This window comes from Oncorhynchus mykiss, chromosome 1, assembly GCF_057628025.1.
Source record: "Oncorhynchus mykiss isolate SJ-2025 chromosome 1, ASM5762802v1, whole genome shotgun sequence".
NCBI classification, from domain to species: domain Eukaryota; kingdom Metazoa; phylum Chordata; class Actinopteri; order Salmoniformes; family Salmonidae; genus Oncorhynchus; species Oncorhynchus mykiss.
In genome coordinates this window covers 34748693-34768887 of record NC_143022.1, presented here as the reverse complement: position 1 = coordinate 34768887, position 20195 = coordinate 34748693, and the positions used below count along the sequence as shown (strand labels likewise).

Genomic DNA, 20195 nt, shown 5'->3' with positions numbered 1-20195 from the left:
AAATGTTATGCTGTCAGAATATAAAACGGTTGATTTCCTCCAATAGGTTTGAATATTCATGAGACAGGCTCCTCGGTCTAGCCAATGACATGCTTGGATGGTCACTGTGGCATTCTTCCTTATTTGGGAGGGAAAATATGGCGACGTCGATTGTCTTCTGCTATGGTTATTATGAACCCCCATCTGTAGCATCATTACTGACAGCAGAGAGAGAGAGAGAGAGAGAGAGAGAGAGAAAGAGAGAGAGAGCTGATATGAATACTAATCAACCAACTCTATAACTACCAGTTGATTGCAGTTCACATTTAAGTTGTCCATTTATTGAAGAGAAAATGCATCTGTTGAGATACACTGTGGATATAATTAGATTTCTAATGGCTCAGATCAAGTATCTAAAACTTTTATTGAGGGGTACATCTATAAAATGTTATATAATCCCTTTTCCATCATCAATAGTACATTATGAAAACTATTATTGTTGTTTTCAAACGTTAAGTTCCGTGGTATTTATTATGGATGCTATTCTCGGATCCGCAGACACAGTTCTGCGTTACTGTAATCATTCAATGATGTCAACTCATCTAGATCTCCTCAATCTCCGACAAGTCACACCAAACTAACTTACAAAGTATAGTAGGAAATATTGGCGTACATCATCAACTTTACCAACTATACAGTAAAACAATAATAGAGTACAATGTCCAGTTGAATTAATCAGTTCTAAACCATTACTAAACTCAAAGCAAAAAAATAATGTGTTTACCGTAACGTTGTGTATTTTCTAACCAGTGGTTTTGAACACCGAGCAGCTCAAGTGTATCTCTAGAAACATTTTATTTCTGAGGAATCGGTTTGAATGTTCACTATCTGTGGGTTCAGCTGGGATGGCTATGAATCTTCTGTACTATGTCCGTTCAGAGAAGCTGTCAGCACTGTGGTCTTAAGGCCACAATGTTATAAATAGTTAAACTGTTCTATGTGCCTTCCCTCTGACGGACACTCAGCATTTGCACCAGTGGCAAAGATTACAGCAGAAACAAGGAAAGGTTAAAACACAATATGACATAACATGTAATATGGTTATAAGAAGGAAGAAGACGTTACGGTAAAGTCTAAAAAAAAGAAAGTGTCACGTTTTTCTAGCTTAGTTTGGAAGTAGCATTCTCTACAACAACAAAAAACTGGCCCATTGTGTGTGTGTGGTTGTTCTATCCTCTCTCTCCCTCCTCTCAGGTGTCCATGGTGTGTCTGGGGGTTCTGTGAGGCTCTCCCCTCCCCCTTGCCCTCCTCTCTCCTCTTCCCAGGGGCTGGGTGTATCTAAGTTTGGTCTTCCTGCGTCTTTTCTCTGAGCACCAGACCCTCTCACAGTACTCCTCCAGCCGCTGTGTATCTCGATATCCTATAAGCTGGAGGAACTCCTTGTACCACAGCCGAGAGGTAGGGCCTGGAGCTGGAGCGGGGGCCAGGGAGGACCCTGGTAGGGCTCCTGGTAGTCTGGAAGTGGGGTCAGAATTGGAACCAGTGTGGAGGTCTGGAGGGGAATCTATGGGAAGGTGACAGGAGGTTGCTGTGGTCTCCCCTTCTTCCTCTCCTTCCTCCCCTGTCCTGTGTATCAGGGCACTGACCCTCTCCCCTCCCAGCACATGAAGTGTTATCCTCAGTAGGGTGTGGACATAGCCGTGTTCTACCGTCTGACACACGTACATGCCAGCGTCCCCAATCCGCAAAATCAGGAACAACAGCCCGTGGGTCGTTATGACTACACTCTCATCACCTCTGACCTGGGGGAGGGAGAGAAGAGGGAGGGGAGGGGAGGTAAGGAGAGATGGAAAAGTAAGGAAGAAAGGAGGAAAGTGGTGTATATGTATATACAGTATATATATATGTCTGTCTCACCTTCTCTCTGTCTGGACCTCTCTGTATGTACCACAGAACTCTGGCCTGTAGAGAACGAGGGGTACACTCCAGTAGAGTACTGTTATTCTCTACCCCATACACCTGCCTCTCCTCCGCACCCTGGTACTTCTCCCCTACACACACACACACACACACACACACACACACACACACACACACAATTCAGCAGTGACCATTGACCATTCTGTTACCTCAGCAGGCCAAAGGCCATTGGCCAAGGAGTAATTACTTTCTACCCCCCCCCCCCCCCCCCCCCCCCCACACACACACACCCCCAAACACACACACAGACTGACCATCAATCTGCAGCCCGTTGCATAGCTGTACAGCGTTGCCATGGCGAACATCCTGTCGTCTGAATCGTCTGCTGAGAGAGAGAGGGGGAGTGGCTGTTAAATGGGCATTTGGGAAAGTGAGATAAGGACATAGTGGCATCAAAGGGAAGAACGGGAAGGGATGATGAGAAAGAAGGAGGGGATTAGGCAGGATAGCGGTGCTAATGATTGCTATGTGATGCCTCTGCACCGCTGTGCACATGTTCATATGTCTGTGTGTGACTGTACATGCCTGTGTCTTTGTGTATGAGGTTTGTGTTTCTGTCTCACCTCTTGGTGTAGACCCCAACAGGGTAGTATCGTGAGCAGGTGAGTCCATCCCAGGCACAGTAAGGATCCCTGGCTAGGCAACAGTCGGCACACTCTGACCCGTACAGTTCACATTGATGGAGCCTCACCTGAGCCACACCCACCTCAGAACCCACATAGAGCTGTTGCTATGAAAACAACAACACAGGGACCAAAATTAACAGAGGTACACATTTTTGTAAATATCAACATCATAAAACGCTTTGCCTACTGTCATTACATTTCCCAACATTCGGATAATCAATACACTGTCATCTTGTGGCTAGATGAAGATACTGCAGTTTTAAACAACCATGCTTCAAAACAATGTTAGTAACTATGATTTTAACATGATAAATAGTTGTCATACTCGTTTTGCAGATATGATGATCTCAGTTATTGGCACAGGGACCTAGAAATAAATAACATGAAAACATTTTGATCTTCCATAAACAAATCAAATTGTCGAGTGCCAAGAATGTGTAATTGATGCAATGGCCATCTTTTGCCATATGGTGGCGCTAAATAACAGCAGTACCTTGAACACCTGCAGTTCCTCCAGTAGTACTTCCTCTATGGTGTCTGTGTCTTTGTTGTAGATGCTGATAACCTTCAACACAACAGAGTCGTCTACGGGAGAGAGTATTTAAGTGATGTAAATATCACACCTTCACCAATACAACCACCCAGGACATCCAAATAGTAGAGAGTCAAAGGCTTTGTTTTGGGATGTCAGTGCCTGTCTATCTGGTAGGCCTATCTTACCTTCCTGTAGATTGTGATTGTAATTCTGCATGTGATCAGTGGAGGGAGCTATAACCTTGGTGATACACAGCACTGGATGATCATAGTGTAGTGTCAGTGTGCATACCTCTGCCTATGTACAGGACGTGGTAGTGTCCATCCTGGGCCTGGACGCGGTCCACAGCAATCTGGGTTAGTCTCCTCCCTCCTGGCTCCGTCTGCAGTAGGACAGGTTTCTTGTGGAGGGGCAGGACCGGGCTGGACATGACGGGGTGGGAACGCACAAAACGCATAACCTCATCAGGGAACTCCTTAGAACCTGAGAACCCACCACCGTTCACCTTACTGGCACACTGGAGAGAGAGAAGAAGGGGAAGAGATGGAGAGGGAAAAGGGATAGAGAGGGAAAAAAGAGAGAGAGAGGAAGGGGAAGAGATAGAGAGGGAAAGGGGATAGAGAGGGAAAAAAGAGAGAGAGAGAGGAAGAGAGTGGAAGAGATGGAGAGGGAAAAAAGAGAGAGAGAGAGGAAGAGAGAGGAAGAGATAGAGAGGGAAAAGGGATAGAGAGGGAAAAAAGAGAGAAAGGAAGAGGAAGAGAGTGGAAGAGATGGAGAGGGAAAAAAGAGAGAGAGAGAGGAAGAGAGAGGAAGAGATAGAGAGGGAAATGGGATAGAGAGGGAAAAAGAGAGAGAGAGGAAGAGGAAGAGAGTGGAAGAGATGGAGAGGGAAAAGAGAGAGAGAGAGAGAGGAAGAGAGTGGAAGAGATGGAGAGGGAAAAAGAGAGAGAGAGAGGAAGAGATGGAGAGGGAAAAGAGAGAGAGAGAGGAAGAGATGGAGAGGGAAAAAAAAGAGAGAGAGAGAGGAAGAGAGTAGAAGAGATGGAGAGGGAAAAAAGAGAGAGAGAGGAAGAGAGAGGAAGAGATGGAGAGGGAAAAAAGAGAGAGAGAGAGAGAGAGGAAGAGATGGAGAGGGAAAAAAGAGAGAGAGAGAGAGAGGAAGAGAGAGGAAGAGATGGAGAGGGAAAAAAGAGAGAGAGAGAGAGAGGAAGAGAGTGGAAGAGATGGAGAGGGAAAAAAGAGAGAGATAGAGGAAGAGAGAGGAAGAGATGGAGAGGGAAAAAAGAGAGAGAGAGAGGAAGAGAGTGGAAGAGATGGAGAGGGAAAAAGAGAGAGAGAGAGAGGAAGAGAGTGGAAGAGATGGGGGAGAAGCAACATATGAATAAGAAAAAAAAACATTACACTGTCAAAGACTCGAATGGTTACTATTGAAGCTGTGTGTTGCAGTATAATGATAGCACTGATTATCCTCTTCTCTGATGTGACCTGCAGAGACAGCTACAGTAGCTCTGACATTCACAGGAAATGTTGTATAACGACCTGTAACACTCTTTCTCTGCAAAGGGCAGCTGCCACAGACACAGGCACAAGGGGAGTGCTGTGAATGTACAATGCTGCTGCTGGAATATCACATTTTTGAAAGACATTATTTGTCACGCCCTGACCATAGTTTACTTTGTATTTTCTATGTTTTGATTGGTCAGGGTGTGATCTGAGTGGGTATTCTATGTTTCATGTCTTGTTTGTCTATTTCTATGTTCAGCCTGATATGGTTCTCAGTCAGAGGCAGGTGTTCGTCATTGTCTCTGATTGGGAACCATATTTAGGTAGCCTGGGTTTCACTGTGTGTTTGTGGGTGATTGTTCCTGTCTATGTGTTTTTCACCAGATAGGCTGTTTTAGGTTTTCGTTACGTTCATCACGTTCTTTATTTTGTAGTGTTTGCATTGATTCGTGTTTTACGTTTGTTCATTAAAACATGGATCGCAATCTACACGCTGCATTTTGGTCCGACTCTCCTTCACACCTAGAAAACCGTTACAGAATCACCCACCACCAACGGACCAAGCAGCGTGTCAACAGGCAGCAACAGCAGCGTAAAGAGGAATGGACATGGGAGGACGTTTTAGATGGCAAGGGCTGTTACACTTGGGAGGAGATACTGGCTGGAAGAGATCGCCTCCCATGGGAACAGGTGGAGGCACTTAGGAGAGCAGAGGCAGCCGGAGAGAGGAGCCGGCGATATGAGGGAACACGGCTGGCAAGGAAGCCCGAGAGGCAGCCCCAAAAATTTCTTGGGGGGGGGCTAACAGGGAGTATGGCTAAGCCAGGTAGGAGACCTGGGCAGACTCCCTGTGCTTACCGGGGGGCTAGAGAGACCGGACAGGCACCGTGTTATGCAGTGGTGCGCACGGTGTCTCCAGTGCGGGTGCATAGCCCGGTGCGGTATATTCCAGCTCCGCGTGTCGGCCGGGCTAGATTGAGCGTCGAGCCTAATGCCATGAAGCCGGCTCTACGCAGCTGGTCCCCAGTGCGTCTCCTTGGGCCGGCTTACATGGCACCAGCCTTGCGCTCGGTGTCTCCGGTTCGCCTGCATAGCCCAGTGCAGGCTATTCCACCTCGCCGCACTGGCAGGGCGACCGTGAGCATTCAACCAGGTAAGGTTGGGCAGGCTCGGTGCTCAAGACCTCCAGTGCGCCTGCACGGTCCGGTTTTTCCAGTACCACCTCCACACCCCAGCCCTCCGGTAGCAGCTCCCCGCACTAGGCTTCCTGTGCGTGTCCTCGGCCCAGTACCACCAGTGCCAGCACCACGCATCAGGCCTACAGTGCGCCTCACCTGTTTAGCGCTGTCAGAGCCTTCCTCCTCTCCAGCGCTGTCGGAGTCTCTCACCTGTTCAGCGCTGCCAGAGCCTTCCTCCTCTTCAGCGCTGTTGGAGTCTCCCGCCTATTTAGCGCTGTCAGAGCTTTCCGCCTCTACAGCGTTGCCGGAGTCTCCCGCCTGTTCGGAGCTGCCAGTCTGCATGGAGCTGCAAGTTTGTATAGAGCTGCCAGTCAGCAAGGAGCTGCCAGTATGCATAGAGCTGCCAGTCTGCAAGGAGCTGCCAGTCTGCAAGGAGCCGCCAGAGCTGCCAGTCTGCAGGATGCTGCCAAAGCTGCCAGTCTGCAAGGAGCCGCCAGAGCTGCCAGTTTGTAAGGAGCCGCCGGAGCTGCCAGTTTGTAAGGAGCAGCCAGGGCCGCCAGTTAGCAGGGAGCAGCCAGGGCCGCCAGTTAGCAGGGAGCAGCCAGGGCCGCCAGTCAGCATGGAGCAGCCAGGGCCGCCAGTCAGCATGGAGCAGCCAGAGCAGCCAGGGCCGCCAGTCAGCATGGAGCAGCCAGAGCAGCCAGAGCTGTCAGTCAGCATGGAGCAGCCAGAGCAGCCAGGGCCGCCAGTCAGCATGGAGCAGCCAGAGCTGCCAGTCAGCATGGAGCAGCCAGAGCAGTCTGCCAGCATGGAGCAGCCAGAGCTGCCAGTCAGCATGGAGCAGCCAGTCAGCATGGAGCAGCCAGAGCTGCCAGTCAGCATGGAGCAGCCAGTCAGCATGGAGCAGCCAGAGCTGCCAGTCATCATGGAGCAGCCAGTCAGCATGGGGCAGCCAGAGCTGCCAGTCGTCCAGACTCTTCCAGATCTGCCAGTCGTCCAGACTCTTCCAGATCTGCCAGTCGTCCAGACTCTTCCAGATCTGCCAGTCGACCAGACTCTTCCAGATCTGCCAGTCGACCAGACTCTTCCAGATCTGCCAGTCGACCAGACTCTTCCAGATCTGCCAGTCGACCAGACTCTTCCAGATCTGCCAGTCGACCAGACTCTTCCAGATCTGCCAGTCGACCAGACTCTTCCAGATCTGCCAGTCGTCCAGACTCTTCCAGATCTGCCAGTCGTCCAGACTCTCCCAGATCTGCCAGTCGTCCAGATTCTCCCAGATCTGCCAGTCGTCCAGATTCTCCCAGATCTGCCAGTCGACCAGATTCTCCCAGATCCGCCAGTCGACCAGATTCTCCCAGATCCGCCAGTCGACCAGATTCTCCCAGATCCGCCAGTCGACCAGATTCTCCCAGATCCGCCAGTCGACCAGATTCTCCCAGATCCGCCAGTCGACCAGATTCTCCCAGATCCGCCAGTCGACCAGATTCTCCCAGATCCGCCAGTCGACCAGATTCTTCCAGATCTGCTAGTCGACCAGGATCTGCTGAAACCGCCAGCCAGCCAGGTTCTGGTAGTTTCTACTACCTGCCTGGGCTTCCTCTCAGTGCTGAGCTTCTTCTCAGTGCTGAGCTTCCTCTCAGTGCTGAGCTACCCATCTGTCCCGAGTTACCTCTGTCCCGAGCTGTCCCTCTGTCCCATGTTATCATTGTGGTGGGTAACCTATTTAGGGACGTTTAGGAGGGGGATTAAAACTGTCATGGAGTGGGGTCCACGTCCAGCGCCAGAGCCGCCACCGCGGACAGATGCCCACCCAGACCCTCCCCTATAGGTTCAGGTTTTGCGGCCGGAGTCCGCACCTTGGGGGGGGGGTACTGTCACGCCCTGACCATAGTTTACTTTGTATTTTCTATGTTTTGATTGGTCAGGGTGTGATCTGAGTGGGTATTCTATGTTTCATGTCTTGTTTGTCTATTTCTATGTTCAGCCTGATATGGTTCTCAGTCAGAGGCAGGTGTTCGTCATTGTCTCTGATTGGGAACCATATTTAGGTAGCCTGGGTTTCACTGTGTGTTTGTGGGTGATTGTTCCTGTCTATGTGTTTTTCACCAGATAGGCTGTTTTAGGTTTTCGTTACGTTCATCACGTTCTTTATTTTGTAGTGTTTGCATTGATTCGTGTTTTACGTTTGTTCATTAAAACATGGATCGCAATCTACACGCTGCATTTTGGTCCGACTCTCCTTCACACCTAGAAAACCGTTACATTATTGAAAGTGTATTGTTTGGATATACAGTATGGAGTTTGCTGTAATGGAGGTGCAACTTAGAAAATTCCTAAACTACACTTTTCTTGATGTCACCAACTATGGAGTGCATGGATCCTTACTTATCGGGTATGGAGAGCCAATCAGGTAATGTAAAGCCTATTGATAAGTCAGTATATGTTGTAGCTGTAGGTTGTAACTCACAGATCCAGGGCGTGGGTAGGGGACCCGGCCTTTGTATGGGGTCCAGTGGTGCTCTGGTCTCTCCCGGTGTGCAAATTGGCCGTTGAATGCTGCTCTCACAACATCCATGTGGTACACACACACTGCATAGCCCTGGAACACAGCACTGAGGAGAGGAGGGGTGTAGATTGAGAGAGCGAGAGAGAGAGAGAAGATATTCAATACAATATACCAGTACTTTTTTGAAAAAACACACGTGACTCTCTCAGCAGACCTTGTAGTACTGAAGAGGCCAAATATCTCTGGATTCTTCTCATCCTTGTTCTTCAACACAAATACATCCTCTGAAATGAAACACATGGGAGAGAGAAAGAGAGAGAGATTTAGGGTTCCATTAAGTGAAAGTACTATAGGTGTATCACCTTCTCTAGGAAACACACACGAACACACAGCCGTACCTAGCTCATCGAAGTGTGTGTCGATGCCGTTGGGTCCAGCCACAGAGCAGATGAGACGGGTCTTTAGGAAGGAGCTCCAACGATTCACCAACATCCTCTGACCTCCCTGGTCATTCTGAAGGGAGGGGATGGAGGGTGAGGGGAGAGGAGAGGAGAGGGGGAGAGGGAGAGGGAAGGAACTGGATTAGATTTGGAAGGAGGCGAAGGAAGGGAGGACATGATACAGTATGTGGATATGCTGGCATGCAGAATAGAACAGAGCATTTGTGCAATTCTTACCGCACAGACCCGTCCCACCCGGGTGTAAACAGCCTTGTTATTAACCCCCTCTGCGTCCATCCCTCTCTCCGTGAAGAAGAAGTAGACCTTGTCATCATCCCTGTCATCGTTATCAGGAATCACCACCGACCCAATGAACTTAGGCTCTAGAGGAAACATGACAGTTTCAGAAAGAGAATGTGACCGCAGGATTACAAAGTTCACTTTGCCTCCAGGAAAATATAACATACTTCTACATTTATGTAGAGAGCATATACAATATACCATGTGAAAAGTCCTTGTTATTAATATTCTTGCAAATACTTGTTACTTTAAAAGGATACTTTGCATCACCACCTGGTACGGCAACTGCTCGGCATCTGACCGTAAGGCGCTACAGAGGGTAGTGCGAACGGCCCAGTACATCCCTGGGGTCAAGCTTCCTGACATCCAGGACCTATATAATAGGTGCTGTCAGAGGAAAGCCCATACAATTGTCAGAGACTCCAGTCACCCAAGTTATAGAATATTTTCTCTGCTACCGCATGGCAAGAGGTACTGGAGCGCCAAGTTTAGGACCAAAAGGCTCCTTAACAGCTTCTAACCCCAATCCATTAGACTGCTGAACAATTCAGAAAAATCGCCACCAGACAATTTACATTGACACCCCCCCCCCTCTTGTATAGTGCTGCTCCTCGCTGTTTGTTTTGTTACCTATGGATAGTCACTTCGCCCCCACCTACATGTACAGATTACCTCAACTAGCCTGTACCCCTGCACACTGACTCCGGTGCCCCCTGTATATAGCCTCGTCATTGTTTTTCTTATTGTGTTACTTTTTATTATTAACCTACTTGGTAAATTGTTCCTTCTTCTTGAACTGCACTGTTGATTAAGGGCTTGTAAGTAAGCATTTCACGGTAAAGTCTACACTTGTATTCGGCGCAAGTGGCAAATAATGTTTGATTTGATTTGAGACACATGGTATCCATGAGTTCATCTGACTCTGGGGAAGTAGATAAAGGGCCTAATTGTCAAAATCCTAATGTATCCCTTTAGAAGGGATATGCGAGATTCTGGCAATTAAGCTATTTTTCTACCTACCCAGAGTCAGATGAAGTCGTATGGATACCATTTTTATGTCTCTGTGTGCAGTATGATGGAAGTTAGACGTAGTTTTGTGAGCCAATGCTAACTAGTGTTAGGCTAGGGTAAAGAATGATTATTCATGGGCACTGCAACTTAAGATATTACTCAAGGTTTAATTATTAGAGCAACCAAACAACTTCAGGGGACAAATTACATGAAGGATAAATAATATGAGCTGAGAGCTGGCACCAAACTCTAAACTAGCGCATCCCCAGCAACCCCTGATCTTTATACCCCAGAGCCCCATCATCTGGTATAAAAATGAAAGTCCTCCAATTACGGTCCCACAGTACTCCCTTTGCAAAAGAAACGTAGAGTCTTTCGAAATGCCACATGCAACATACAACAATATCACTACAACATTTAGATGACATGCAGGCCTGACTAGAATATTAACAGAAAGTAACACAACAGCACAGTACGAAATGATCTTCTTTCTTTTTTTAAGCAAATGTGTGTGTTCCTTCAGGTCCATGCTCACTCAATAAGTGAATGATGACTAGTAGGTCAGGTGGCCTGGATGTTGTTGGTAGGCCCATGTTGTAGTGTGCTACCATCGCCGTAGTGCTCTAGGCACCTCTTGCTCCACAGCAGTCGTCCCCAGTCACTGGCCAAGCCTGCAATGCCTCGGCAAAAGCCACCGAATGTCTCCTCTTCGATCTCTTCCTTTCCCCAAATGACACCATCCACAGTTAGCTAGTCCCACAATGTGCCTGAGTTCCCCACAGCCTCAGAAGCACAAAATGGGGGGGGGGGGGGGGGGGGGAGTATGTACATGTACGCAGGCAGAGATGACAGAGAGAGAAAAACATTTCTCTGCACGTACAAACTCCTCCTGTCCAGAACTTGTAGGTAAAGCTAGCTACTATCTAGCCAGCTAGATAACTAACACAAACAGATGGTCATCTAACATTAGCTAGCAAAAATAGCATGTGGACAATGGGCAAAACAACGTCCAACATGATACTTTTCAATAAAAACATTGGCAGACAAAATACAGGCACAGGGGTCGTCTCATGTTGCTGGAAGTAGTCACAGTAACCAATGTTGAAGTCCTGCTGTCATAAGCATTGCTGATGTCACTCACAATGAAACTCTTTAGCACAGAACCACCAACCAGGTTGGGAAACTCCAATACATCGACAAGCTAGATAGGGAGAAGCTCCGAATCAGCTCCAAATGCAGTTAGGAAAGTCCAAAACCCGGGGAGTTCATTAGCTTCCAGTCTTGAAAGAACCACCGCTGTCACCAGATGTAAGGCCGGGGTAAAGAATGATTATCCATATCCGTGGGCTTCAGATACTCAAGGTTTAATTACTAGAGTAACCAAATGCTTAAAAACATATTTTCACTATGTCGTTATGGGGTTGTGTGTAGATGGGTGAGATTTTTTTATTTTTAACTCTTTTGAATTCAGGCTGTAACACAACAAAATGTGTTGGTGAGTACCAGAGATCAAACAGAAAGTAGTAATGAGAAATGCCTGGCCACTGACCGTTGAGCTGTTGTCTGTTGTCTCTCTCAGTGCGTGTGTAGCTTTGGTTGTTCAGTCGACACAGAGCTGCATCATTTTCCCAGTAGTCTGTATACAGGCCAATATATAGCTCTCCTCCTAACACACACACACACACACACACACACACAGAAAAAACATAATAAACCAGATGTGTAATCAGTTAACACCTCATTTTCCACACATTAAATTGAATTAAGAACAAAATTACAATCAAATGCAAATTATGTTTGGTAATTTTTTGTTTGGTTATTTATCGCAATCTGAAAATAACGGATTTATAATGAGTTATTTCCACACGGTGGCAGCATTGTGCTAAAACTAAACCTGCCTCTAAGCCTCCGTTTCCCAAACATGTTTTGCCCTAGTACACAGTTGTTCAAATAATTAAAGCTTGAGGATGAGTTCATTATTTGAATCCGCTGTGTAGTGCTAGGGCAAAAGCTGAAACGTGCACCCCTTGGGGCCCCCAGGACCGAGTTTGGGAAACGCTGCTCTAAGCACTGTGCAATATACTCAATAACAGCAATTCTACTAGAGTATCAGTCTTCTAATAGGGTTAGGGCTAAGTGTGCCTGAGACAGAGAGTTATTGAGAAAATAATATATCATGAAACACACAAGAAGGTAGAAAGTGAAACAACAGAAGTGATAATGTCTTGTAGTGTGTGGTCTTCTTACTGTCCAGGGTGGAGGTTACGGGGCTGTTGTGGTCATAGGGACATCTCCCTCTTCCACTCTCTACACTCTGCTCCTCCAGCTCAAACTGTCTGGCCTGGGGACCAAAACGTATCAGTGAGAACACACACACTCATGCTCGCTCGCAAATGCACACACACTTCGTAAAATGGCCTGTTTCCGAGTACGTATTGGTGTGATCAAATTTAAAAAACATATTAATCATAGTGTCACATATAAACAAGTACATTAACAGTATATAAAGCAGAGACAATGAAGAGCTTGGGGGGCTTTGACAATGGTGAGGTGTGAGTGTCACGATATGTTCCAACATCTAGCAACCGTTATTAGAAGCACCTCTCAGCAAACAGGGGGGGGATGTCTCAGGCTGGACACAGTGGCAGTCAGAATTGCTAGTCTCTATTAACTATTGACACCCCTGTGTTACCATTATCAAACAGTAATTCGATAAAGCTGCTTTTTCATCACAGATACAAGTCTTTAGATACTCTGAATGGCAAGGAAGTGACAAGAGTCTTCAGATAATTAGCAGTACGAAACAAGGGTATTTGGTGTAGTGACACATTGACATTCCTGAGCTTGACCTTAGCCATAGCATGTTCTGTTCTTTATTCTGACTGAAGTCTTGTGGGAGACTGGTTTGTTTTCCCTGCTGGTGCTGTTGTCACAGGTCCTCTCAGACAGACAGGGGATGATATAAATTAAACTCATTTACAATCCAGACAAACACATTCCCTCGCTCTCTCAGAGGACACAGACTAACTATCAGTACCAACTTCCTCTTTCTCTTCTCCTCCCCCTCTCTCCTCTCTCCCTTTCTCTCTCAAAGGACACACAAACATCAATAATGTCACACCTTGTGTCTCTATGTGTATCTCCTTCAGATGAATAAACCAACTCCCTGTCTCTCTCTGAGGAAACATAAATTGACCATTGGGCGTGTTGAGGTTTTTACAGCTCATTCAGGAAAGACTGCCGGTGTCTAAAGAACAGATGACGAGACTGAGCCAAAACAGCAGCATGTCCTTCTATATGTTCGCATATCAACCTTATTTGCAATAACTACAAGGAAAAAAATCCCATCCCTGCTCACCTGTCCTGCATGTCCCACCCTGATGGTGGCACAGAGAGGGTTAAATGCTCCTGTTCCACAGGCCAACAGGTGTGTTGTGTTAAACTGCTGCAACACCTTGATGTAGTTAGCACACTCTGGCTGTAGGGGAGGGGGGAGAGGGAGACAGAGGGGAGGTTAGGTTAGGTAGGTAACTTGAAGTGTATGGCGTGTCCGAATATCTGTACTTGCATTTTAAATTGTAGGCTGATTAGGTATGCGGAAATAGAACATTTTATAGTACAGTATGTCATTATATCTATATTTTTTATGAGTATGCTTTAAATGTCAAGATATCATACTAATTTCGGGATTTTATGTGGTACAAATTCCTTTCACGTTATTGAGGAAGATAATTGTCTTTTCAGAACCATGTGTTTAACACAGCTGATAATCAGCTGATAATCATGAGGCTGTGCTGTACCAAAATGCTCAAATGGCGGGAAACAACGCACATGCTCATTAGATGTCGCATTCTCAGTATGGGTGAGCCTAGTATGTTGATATTTATTGTTACGGCATACATTTTTGCAAAACAGTACGTTCTAAATAGTATGCAGTATGAATGGCACACAGTATGTAGTTTCAGTAAGTATTAGGCAAGACAGATATCGAACACACTGCATATATGTAGGGTAAACTATGACAGATGTAGATGTACATCAGATTCTGTTACCTTCTCTTTACCCTTCATCATACAATCTTCTACCTGTGACTCAGAGCTGGCCCAGTCAATCTGATGAGAGATGACAATAAATAAGACACTAACAGATGCATACGGACATGCAAACACACACTCACACATGCACACTTTCTGTCTGAGTGTTCAGCATAACATCCTGTAATTAACGTTTGTTTATGGGTGGACTGAACCACAAAAGGTCTCCATAACCACCATAACCATCCTGAAGTGTCTGAACTACACTCTTAGAATTAAAGCTACCCTGCCTTTAGGGTTCTAAAAACTGCTCAAAAAGGTTCCTTGAGGAACCCTTCTGAAAAGAGTCTTCAAGGAACTCTTTGATGAACCTTTATGGGATGGGAGGGGTTCAATTTAGTACCTTTTTAATAATATATTGCAGAGGTGGCAGCTTGGCTTACTGGAGGCGGGGTTTTCAGATAGTTTTGGGCACCCGTTAGAGTGTCAAAAATGTCATTTTTGTTCATCATGATAAGTTCATACACTGCAAATGTCAATTTTCCGATATAAACAATGCTGATTACATATAGTAATACAGTGGTAACTATTCCAACTTTGGGATTTGCATAGGCTCTTGAGGAACTCATTCTCCTCTGTAAGCCTCAGTGAAGCTACACAACTATCAGTGTTCAACCTTAACATGTGATGACAATAGAACAGAACAGATGAACAGGAATTACATTTACTTGAAAGGGTGGCACAAAAAAATCTATCTAAAAGCCAGGCCCCTACTAAGCCATGCCTCCAGTCCAAGGTTCCTCCAGGAACCCGTTACTACATTAAAGGAAATCTAACTTTTGGTATTTGTTTAATTTGTCCATTGTTGATTTGATTTGAATTATTAGGATCCCCATTAGCCAATGCCAATGGTGACAGCTAACGAAAAATACATTACAGACAAAAAAAAATACTGTCCAATTAAGATACATTTAAAAACATGAACGTGTAATGTGTGTGTATGTGCTCATCTATCAGTTTCACACACATGTCAGTACATACACACAACAAGTAGGTCACATGGGGGAGAGGCGTTGTGCCGTGAGGTGTTGCTTTATTTGTTCTTTTTTTGTTCGTTTGCTGTTCACTTGCACTATATAAGACGGAAGAGAGTTCCATGCACTCATGTCTCTGTATAATACTGTATATTTCCATTAATTTGTTCTCAACCTGCGGAGATAAAAAAAAAAAATCTCATTGATTTATCAAGACCAGTCCCCATGCTTGTATCAGAGCAGCATGAAACGATGCTGAAATAGTTGACCACAGCGGGTAGACTTTATTATTATTATTTTTATTATTATTTGACCCTGCTGGTCATCTATGAACATTTGAACATCTTTGCCATGTTCTGTTATAATATCCACGGCACAGCCAGAAGAGGCCTGGCCACCCCTCATAGCCTGTGTCCTCTCTAGGTTTCTTCCTAGGTTCTGGCCTTTCTAGGGAGTTTTTCCTAGACACCGTGTTTGTACACCTGCATTGCTTTCTGTTTGAGGTTTTAGGCTGGGTTTCTGTACAGCACTTTGAGATATCAGCTGATGTAAGGGCTTTATAAATACATTTGATTTGATTTGATTTTGGCTATTGCTTAAAATACTATTGCTTCTATCTTCTTACTATTGCTTCTAACTTCAATATGCTTTTTAAATAAATAAGACCGACACCACTTTTAACAGCACAGCATTACTCAACACTAGTGAGACTCATGTCACCTACGGCAGGCCTACAATAATTAGATTCAAAGGATTGGAGGATTCTAAATGAATATTGAAGGGGTATTTTCCGTTAGGGCAAATCCGATCTGTGAGAATTTCTAAGGTGCTTTTATATCATTCTAAATGTATTAATAATTTCTTTGTTTATTTCATTGTCAAATAACCTATCCGTTCAACGCTGGGCCAAATGGTGACCACCCTCTGGGACTCCCAATCACAGTCGGATGTGATACAGCCTGGATTCAAACCAGGGACTGTAGTGATGCCTCTTGCACTGAGATGCAGTGACTTAGACCACTTTGCCACTCAGGAGCCATGACCGATATGCCCAATATATACATGTATTGTCCTGCTAATAGCCCATCCTAGAAATGTTGTTTGCAGAATTCACAGCCTGCTACACTTGTGAACAGGGTTAATGTGTTAACAGCGTTAATCATATTTTTTCCCCCTTCCACATGTTAAATGTTCCAATTGATTTTTTTTTTTCTCGATCAATTAGTATACTTAAGTATAACGACAATATTTGTTGGATTATTTGTTCTGTCTTTTCTGGTGGATTAAACTGAAATTCCAACCAACTTTCTATAGCTTGTCTAAAAAATAACTATATTTTGGAGATGATTTAGTTTACAAATGACTGAAAGTGAGCGAGAAAAAGGCCATTCTTGAACGTGAGGTAAGACATTCTTACTAATTTCTAAATCAAGCCAGTTTGTTATTTATAATTATTTATTTATCTTTTTTTTATTTTTATGGGTGGGCCAATTGTGCGCCACCCATAGGGACTTCCAATCACGGCCTGTTGTGATACAGTCAACCTAGCTAAGAAATACATTTGTCGATACAATTCTCCCCCTAACCTCCCTCTTGGTAAGAGTCTAGTATCCTGCAAATAGCCCATAATAGTGCTGTACAACGAGACCCGTCAGGACTAGGCTACAGTACTACCGTAAGAGCAAAATAATCCTAACATTTCCACACCTTAATTGTAGTCTAACCAATAACCAAATGGAGATAACCAATACCCAAACAGAGATAACATGAAATGAACGAGGAAAAAGGTGATTCTTGAACATGGGGTCAGACATTCTTATTAATTTGTAAATAAATTCAGTTTGTTATCTCTCCAGGTCACATCCGGCATGAGCATCAGACCAGCATCTGTAGCAATGTAGTTTGCAATGTGATGCAGTATCTTAGACCGCTGCGCCACTCGGGAGCATCCAGCACCAAAGTTTTTAATGCTGATCAATTGCCTTGCACAAGGTATCAACATTCAGAGAGGTGTTGGCAAGAGTCTATTGTCCTGCTAATAGCTCGTAATGGGCATGGTGTCCAGGTCAGGATAACCAAAACATTTCTTTATTAAAGACTAAGAATGTTGGTACTTATTTATTTTGATCCAAAGCCATGAATGAGTGAGTCACTCAGCTTTATGAAGTGTCGAGGCTATATGACTGTGCCTTCAAATTGATTATTTAGCAGACATCACTTGCTTATATTCAGTCAACACATATATCTTAAGAATATCATGGAATATAATTGAACATTTTCGGTTTAAGTTTTAGTTTTGTTTCTACTGACAAGTAGAAACAAAAAGAAGTGTATTTTTCCAGGTGCGTATGCAGGACAGAGGAATATCAATTCTTAAACTGTTGTTCTAAAGTCATCCTCCTCATTCAGTTCATTGAAATGCAATTTTGAAGTTGTGCACAATTATCATTCTATCTGGTTTATGTTGCCCATTCATTGTCAGTTAGAGACACACTATCACCTTGGGACCCAAAAGCACCATCAGTACTTTAACTTCCCTTGCGCTGGTCTGGAGCAATGAAGCAGCGACACTGGGTACTGTACTAAACAACAAATGACCTCTAAATCCTGCAGCATAATCTCAAAACGTTTAGTTGGCATTCACTGTACTGACCAGCTCAAATAGACAGAAGGGTGCTATATGCTATCATCTCTCGGCATGTCAAGCCCACTCATTATCTCAGCCAATCATGGCTAGTGGGAAGGTTGCATTACTTTTCTTTGGCGAAACCAACTAGGCTTGTAATTGAATTGAATTAATATTTACATATGGTATGCAAGTTTATTATTAAGGCACGTGATAGTTCACATGTTCGAGAACATTTCTGCCCCCAAAAAATGCATTTTGATAAAGAAAAAGAAGTGTTAAACAAATCAAAATAAATGTTAGATTTTAGATTCTTCAAAGTAGCCACTCTTTGCTTTTTATGACACTCTGCACACTCTTGGCATTCTCTCAACCATCTTCACGAGGTAGTCACCTGGAATGCATTTCAATTAACAGGTGTGCCTTGTTAAAAGTTCATTTGTGGAATTTCTTTCCTTCTTAAATGCATTTGAGCCAATCAGTTGTGTTGTAACAAGGTAGAGATGGTATACAGAAGTAAAAAGACCAAGTCCATATTATGGCAAGAACAGCTCAAATAAGCATAGAGAAATGACAGTCCACCCTTACTTTAAGACATGAATGTCAGTCAATGCGGAAAATGTCAAGAATTTTGAATATTTCTTCAAGTGCAGTCGCAAAAACCATCAAGCGCTGTGATGAAATTGGCTCTCGTAAGGACCGCCGCAGGAATGGAAGACCCAGAGGTACCTCTGCTGCCGAGGATAAGTTCATTAGAATTACCATTCTCAGAAATTGCAGCCCAAATAAATGCTTCACAGAGTTCAAGTAACAGACATATCTCAACATCACCTGTTCAGGGGAGACTGTGTGAATCAGGCCTGCTGCAAAATAAAGAAGGACCCTTAAATGAGTAGGTCTGTCCAAACTTTTGACTGGTACTGTTTTAATGTGGGCTATTTTCAGACCTTTCATGGGTAGCTTATCAAAGATAGACATATTCCCAAAATATTTTGTTGTCAGCTATCAAGCTTTCAAGATATGTACCTTTCAAAATACAGAAATCATCCATGTATGATCCATGCATGATAGTCATCCATGTATGACTATGTCAACAATGGACGAATGAAACAAATGTCAAAAGATAGTTTGGGGTAGAATTTTCCTTTAATTAATACATTATAGCAGGGGTATTTCACGCTTACTCTATGATGTCCGGAGCCTGCTAGTTTAATTTAATATCTGATAATTAATTGCACACACCTGGTGCCACATATCTAAATCAGTCCCTGATTAAAGGGGAACAATGAAAAAAGCAGTGGAACTAGCTTTGAGGTTCAGAGTTGAGTTTGAAGGCATTTTAGGTATGTAACTAATATGTGTGAAATGCTTGATGATGTATGTGATGTAAACAGAGAGGTCTACTTTCTTGGGGACCTAAATATTGACTGGTTTTCATCTGTAACCAGTGCCTGTAATCTGGTTCAGGTTATTAATCAACCTAGCAGGGTGTTTACAAACACTATATGAATAAGATCATCAACATGTATCAATCACATTTTTACTAATACCATAGAACTTTGTTCTAAAGCTGTATCCAAACTGATTGGATGCAGGGATCACAATATAGTGGCTATATCCAGGAAAGCCAAAGTTCCAACAGCTGGAACTAAAATAGTGTATAAGAGATATATTGAAAATATTTTGCTGTGAATCTTATGTGGATGATGTTAAAAATATTTGTTGGTCTGATGTGATTAATGAGGAGCATCCAGACACTGCACTTGAAGATTTGATAAAATTGCTTCTTCCAATTATTGATAAACATGCACCTGTTAAGAAACTGACTGTTATAACTGTTAAGGCTCCATGGATTTATGAGGAGTTGAAAAACTGTATGGTTGAAAGAGATGGGGCAAAAGGGGTGGCTAATAAGACTGGCTGCACATCTGACTGTCTGACTTACTGCAAATTGAGAAATGATGTAACTAAACTCAACAAAAAGTAGAAGAAAATGTATTATGGTGCCAAGATTAATGAAATAAAGAGTGATGGAAAAAGCTTTGGAGTACTTTAAATGAAATTATGGGTAAAAAGACAAATTCAACTCCATCTTTCATCGCATCAGATGACTTATTCATCACAAAACCATATGATATTGCCAAGTTTTTGAATGATTACTTCATTGGCAAAGTGGGCAAACATAGGCAGGAAATGCCAACAACGAACAGTGAACAATTGTTTTCATGCATAAAAAACTAATAATGAAAGAAAAGCTAGTTAGTGTGGGAGAGGTGGAAAGTTTATTGTTATCGATCAATAATGACAAACCTCCCGCATTGAAAACTTAGATGGAAAGCGACTGAGGATGGTAGCTGACTCTATAGCCACTCCTATCTGTCATATTTTTAATCTGAGCCTAGAGGAACGTCTTTGTCCTCAGGCCTGGAGAGAAGCCAAA

At 44.1% G+C, this 20195-nt stretch overlaps 1 protein-coding gene across 2 annotated transcripts in view; it reads right to left on the bottom strand.

The window, feature by feature from the left end:
- Positions 1-298: 298 nt before the first annotated feature.
- The window catches only part of sema3e (sema domain, immunoglobulin domain (Ig), short basic domain, secreted, (semaphorin) 3E), a 51803-nt gene continuing 31906 nt past the window's right edge, over positions 299-20195 (bottom strand). Inside the window, exons 3-17 of one of the 2 annotated variants that reach the window (XM_036976076.2) lie at positions 14114-14173; positions 13420-13539; positions 12309-12402; positions 11611-11727; positions 8988-9133; positions 8709-8823; positions 8525-8594; positions 8272-8416; positions 3412-3637; positions 3079-3170; positions 2911-2952; positions 2523-2689; positions 2214-2284; positions 1897-2030; positions 299-1781 (exon numbers count right to left, since the gene is read on the bottom strand). In XM_036976076.2, coding sequence (XP_036831971.2) covers positions 1230-1781; positions 1897-2030; positions 2214-2284; positions 2523-2689; positions 2911-2952; positions 3079-3170; positions 3412-3637; positions 8272-8416; positions 8525-8594; positions 8709-8823; positions 8988-9133; positions 11611-11727; positions 12309-12402; positions 13420-13539; positions 14114-14173 — 2151 coding nt within the window. In that variant the 3' untranslated portion in view covers positions 299-1229. The remainder of the gene's footprint in view (positions 1782-1896; positions 2031-2213; positions 2285-2522; positions 2690-2910; positions 2953-3078; positions 3171-3411; positions 3638-8271; positions 8417-8524; positions 8595-8708; positions 8824-8987; positions 9134-11610; positions 11728-12308; positions 12403-13419; positions 13540-14113; positions 14174-20195) is intronic. The other variant, XM_036976081.2, reaches the window with a different exon arrangement.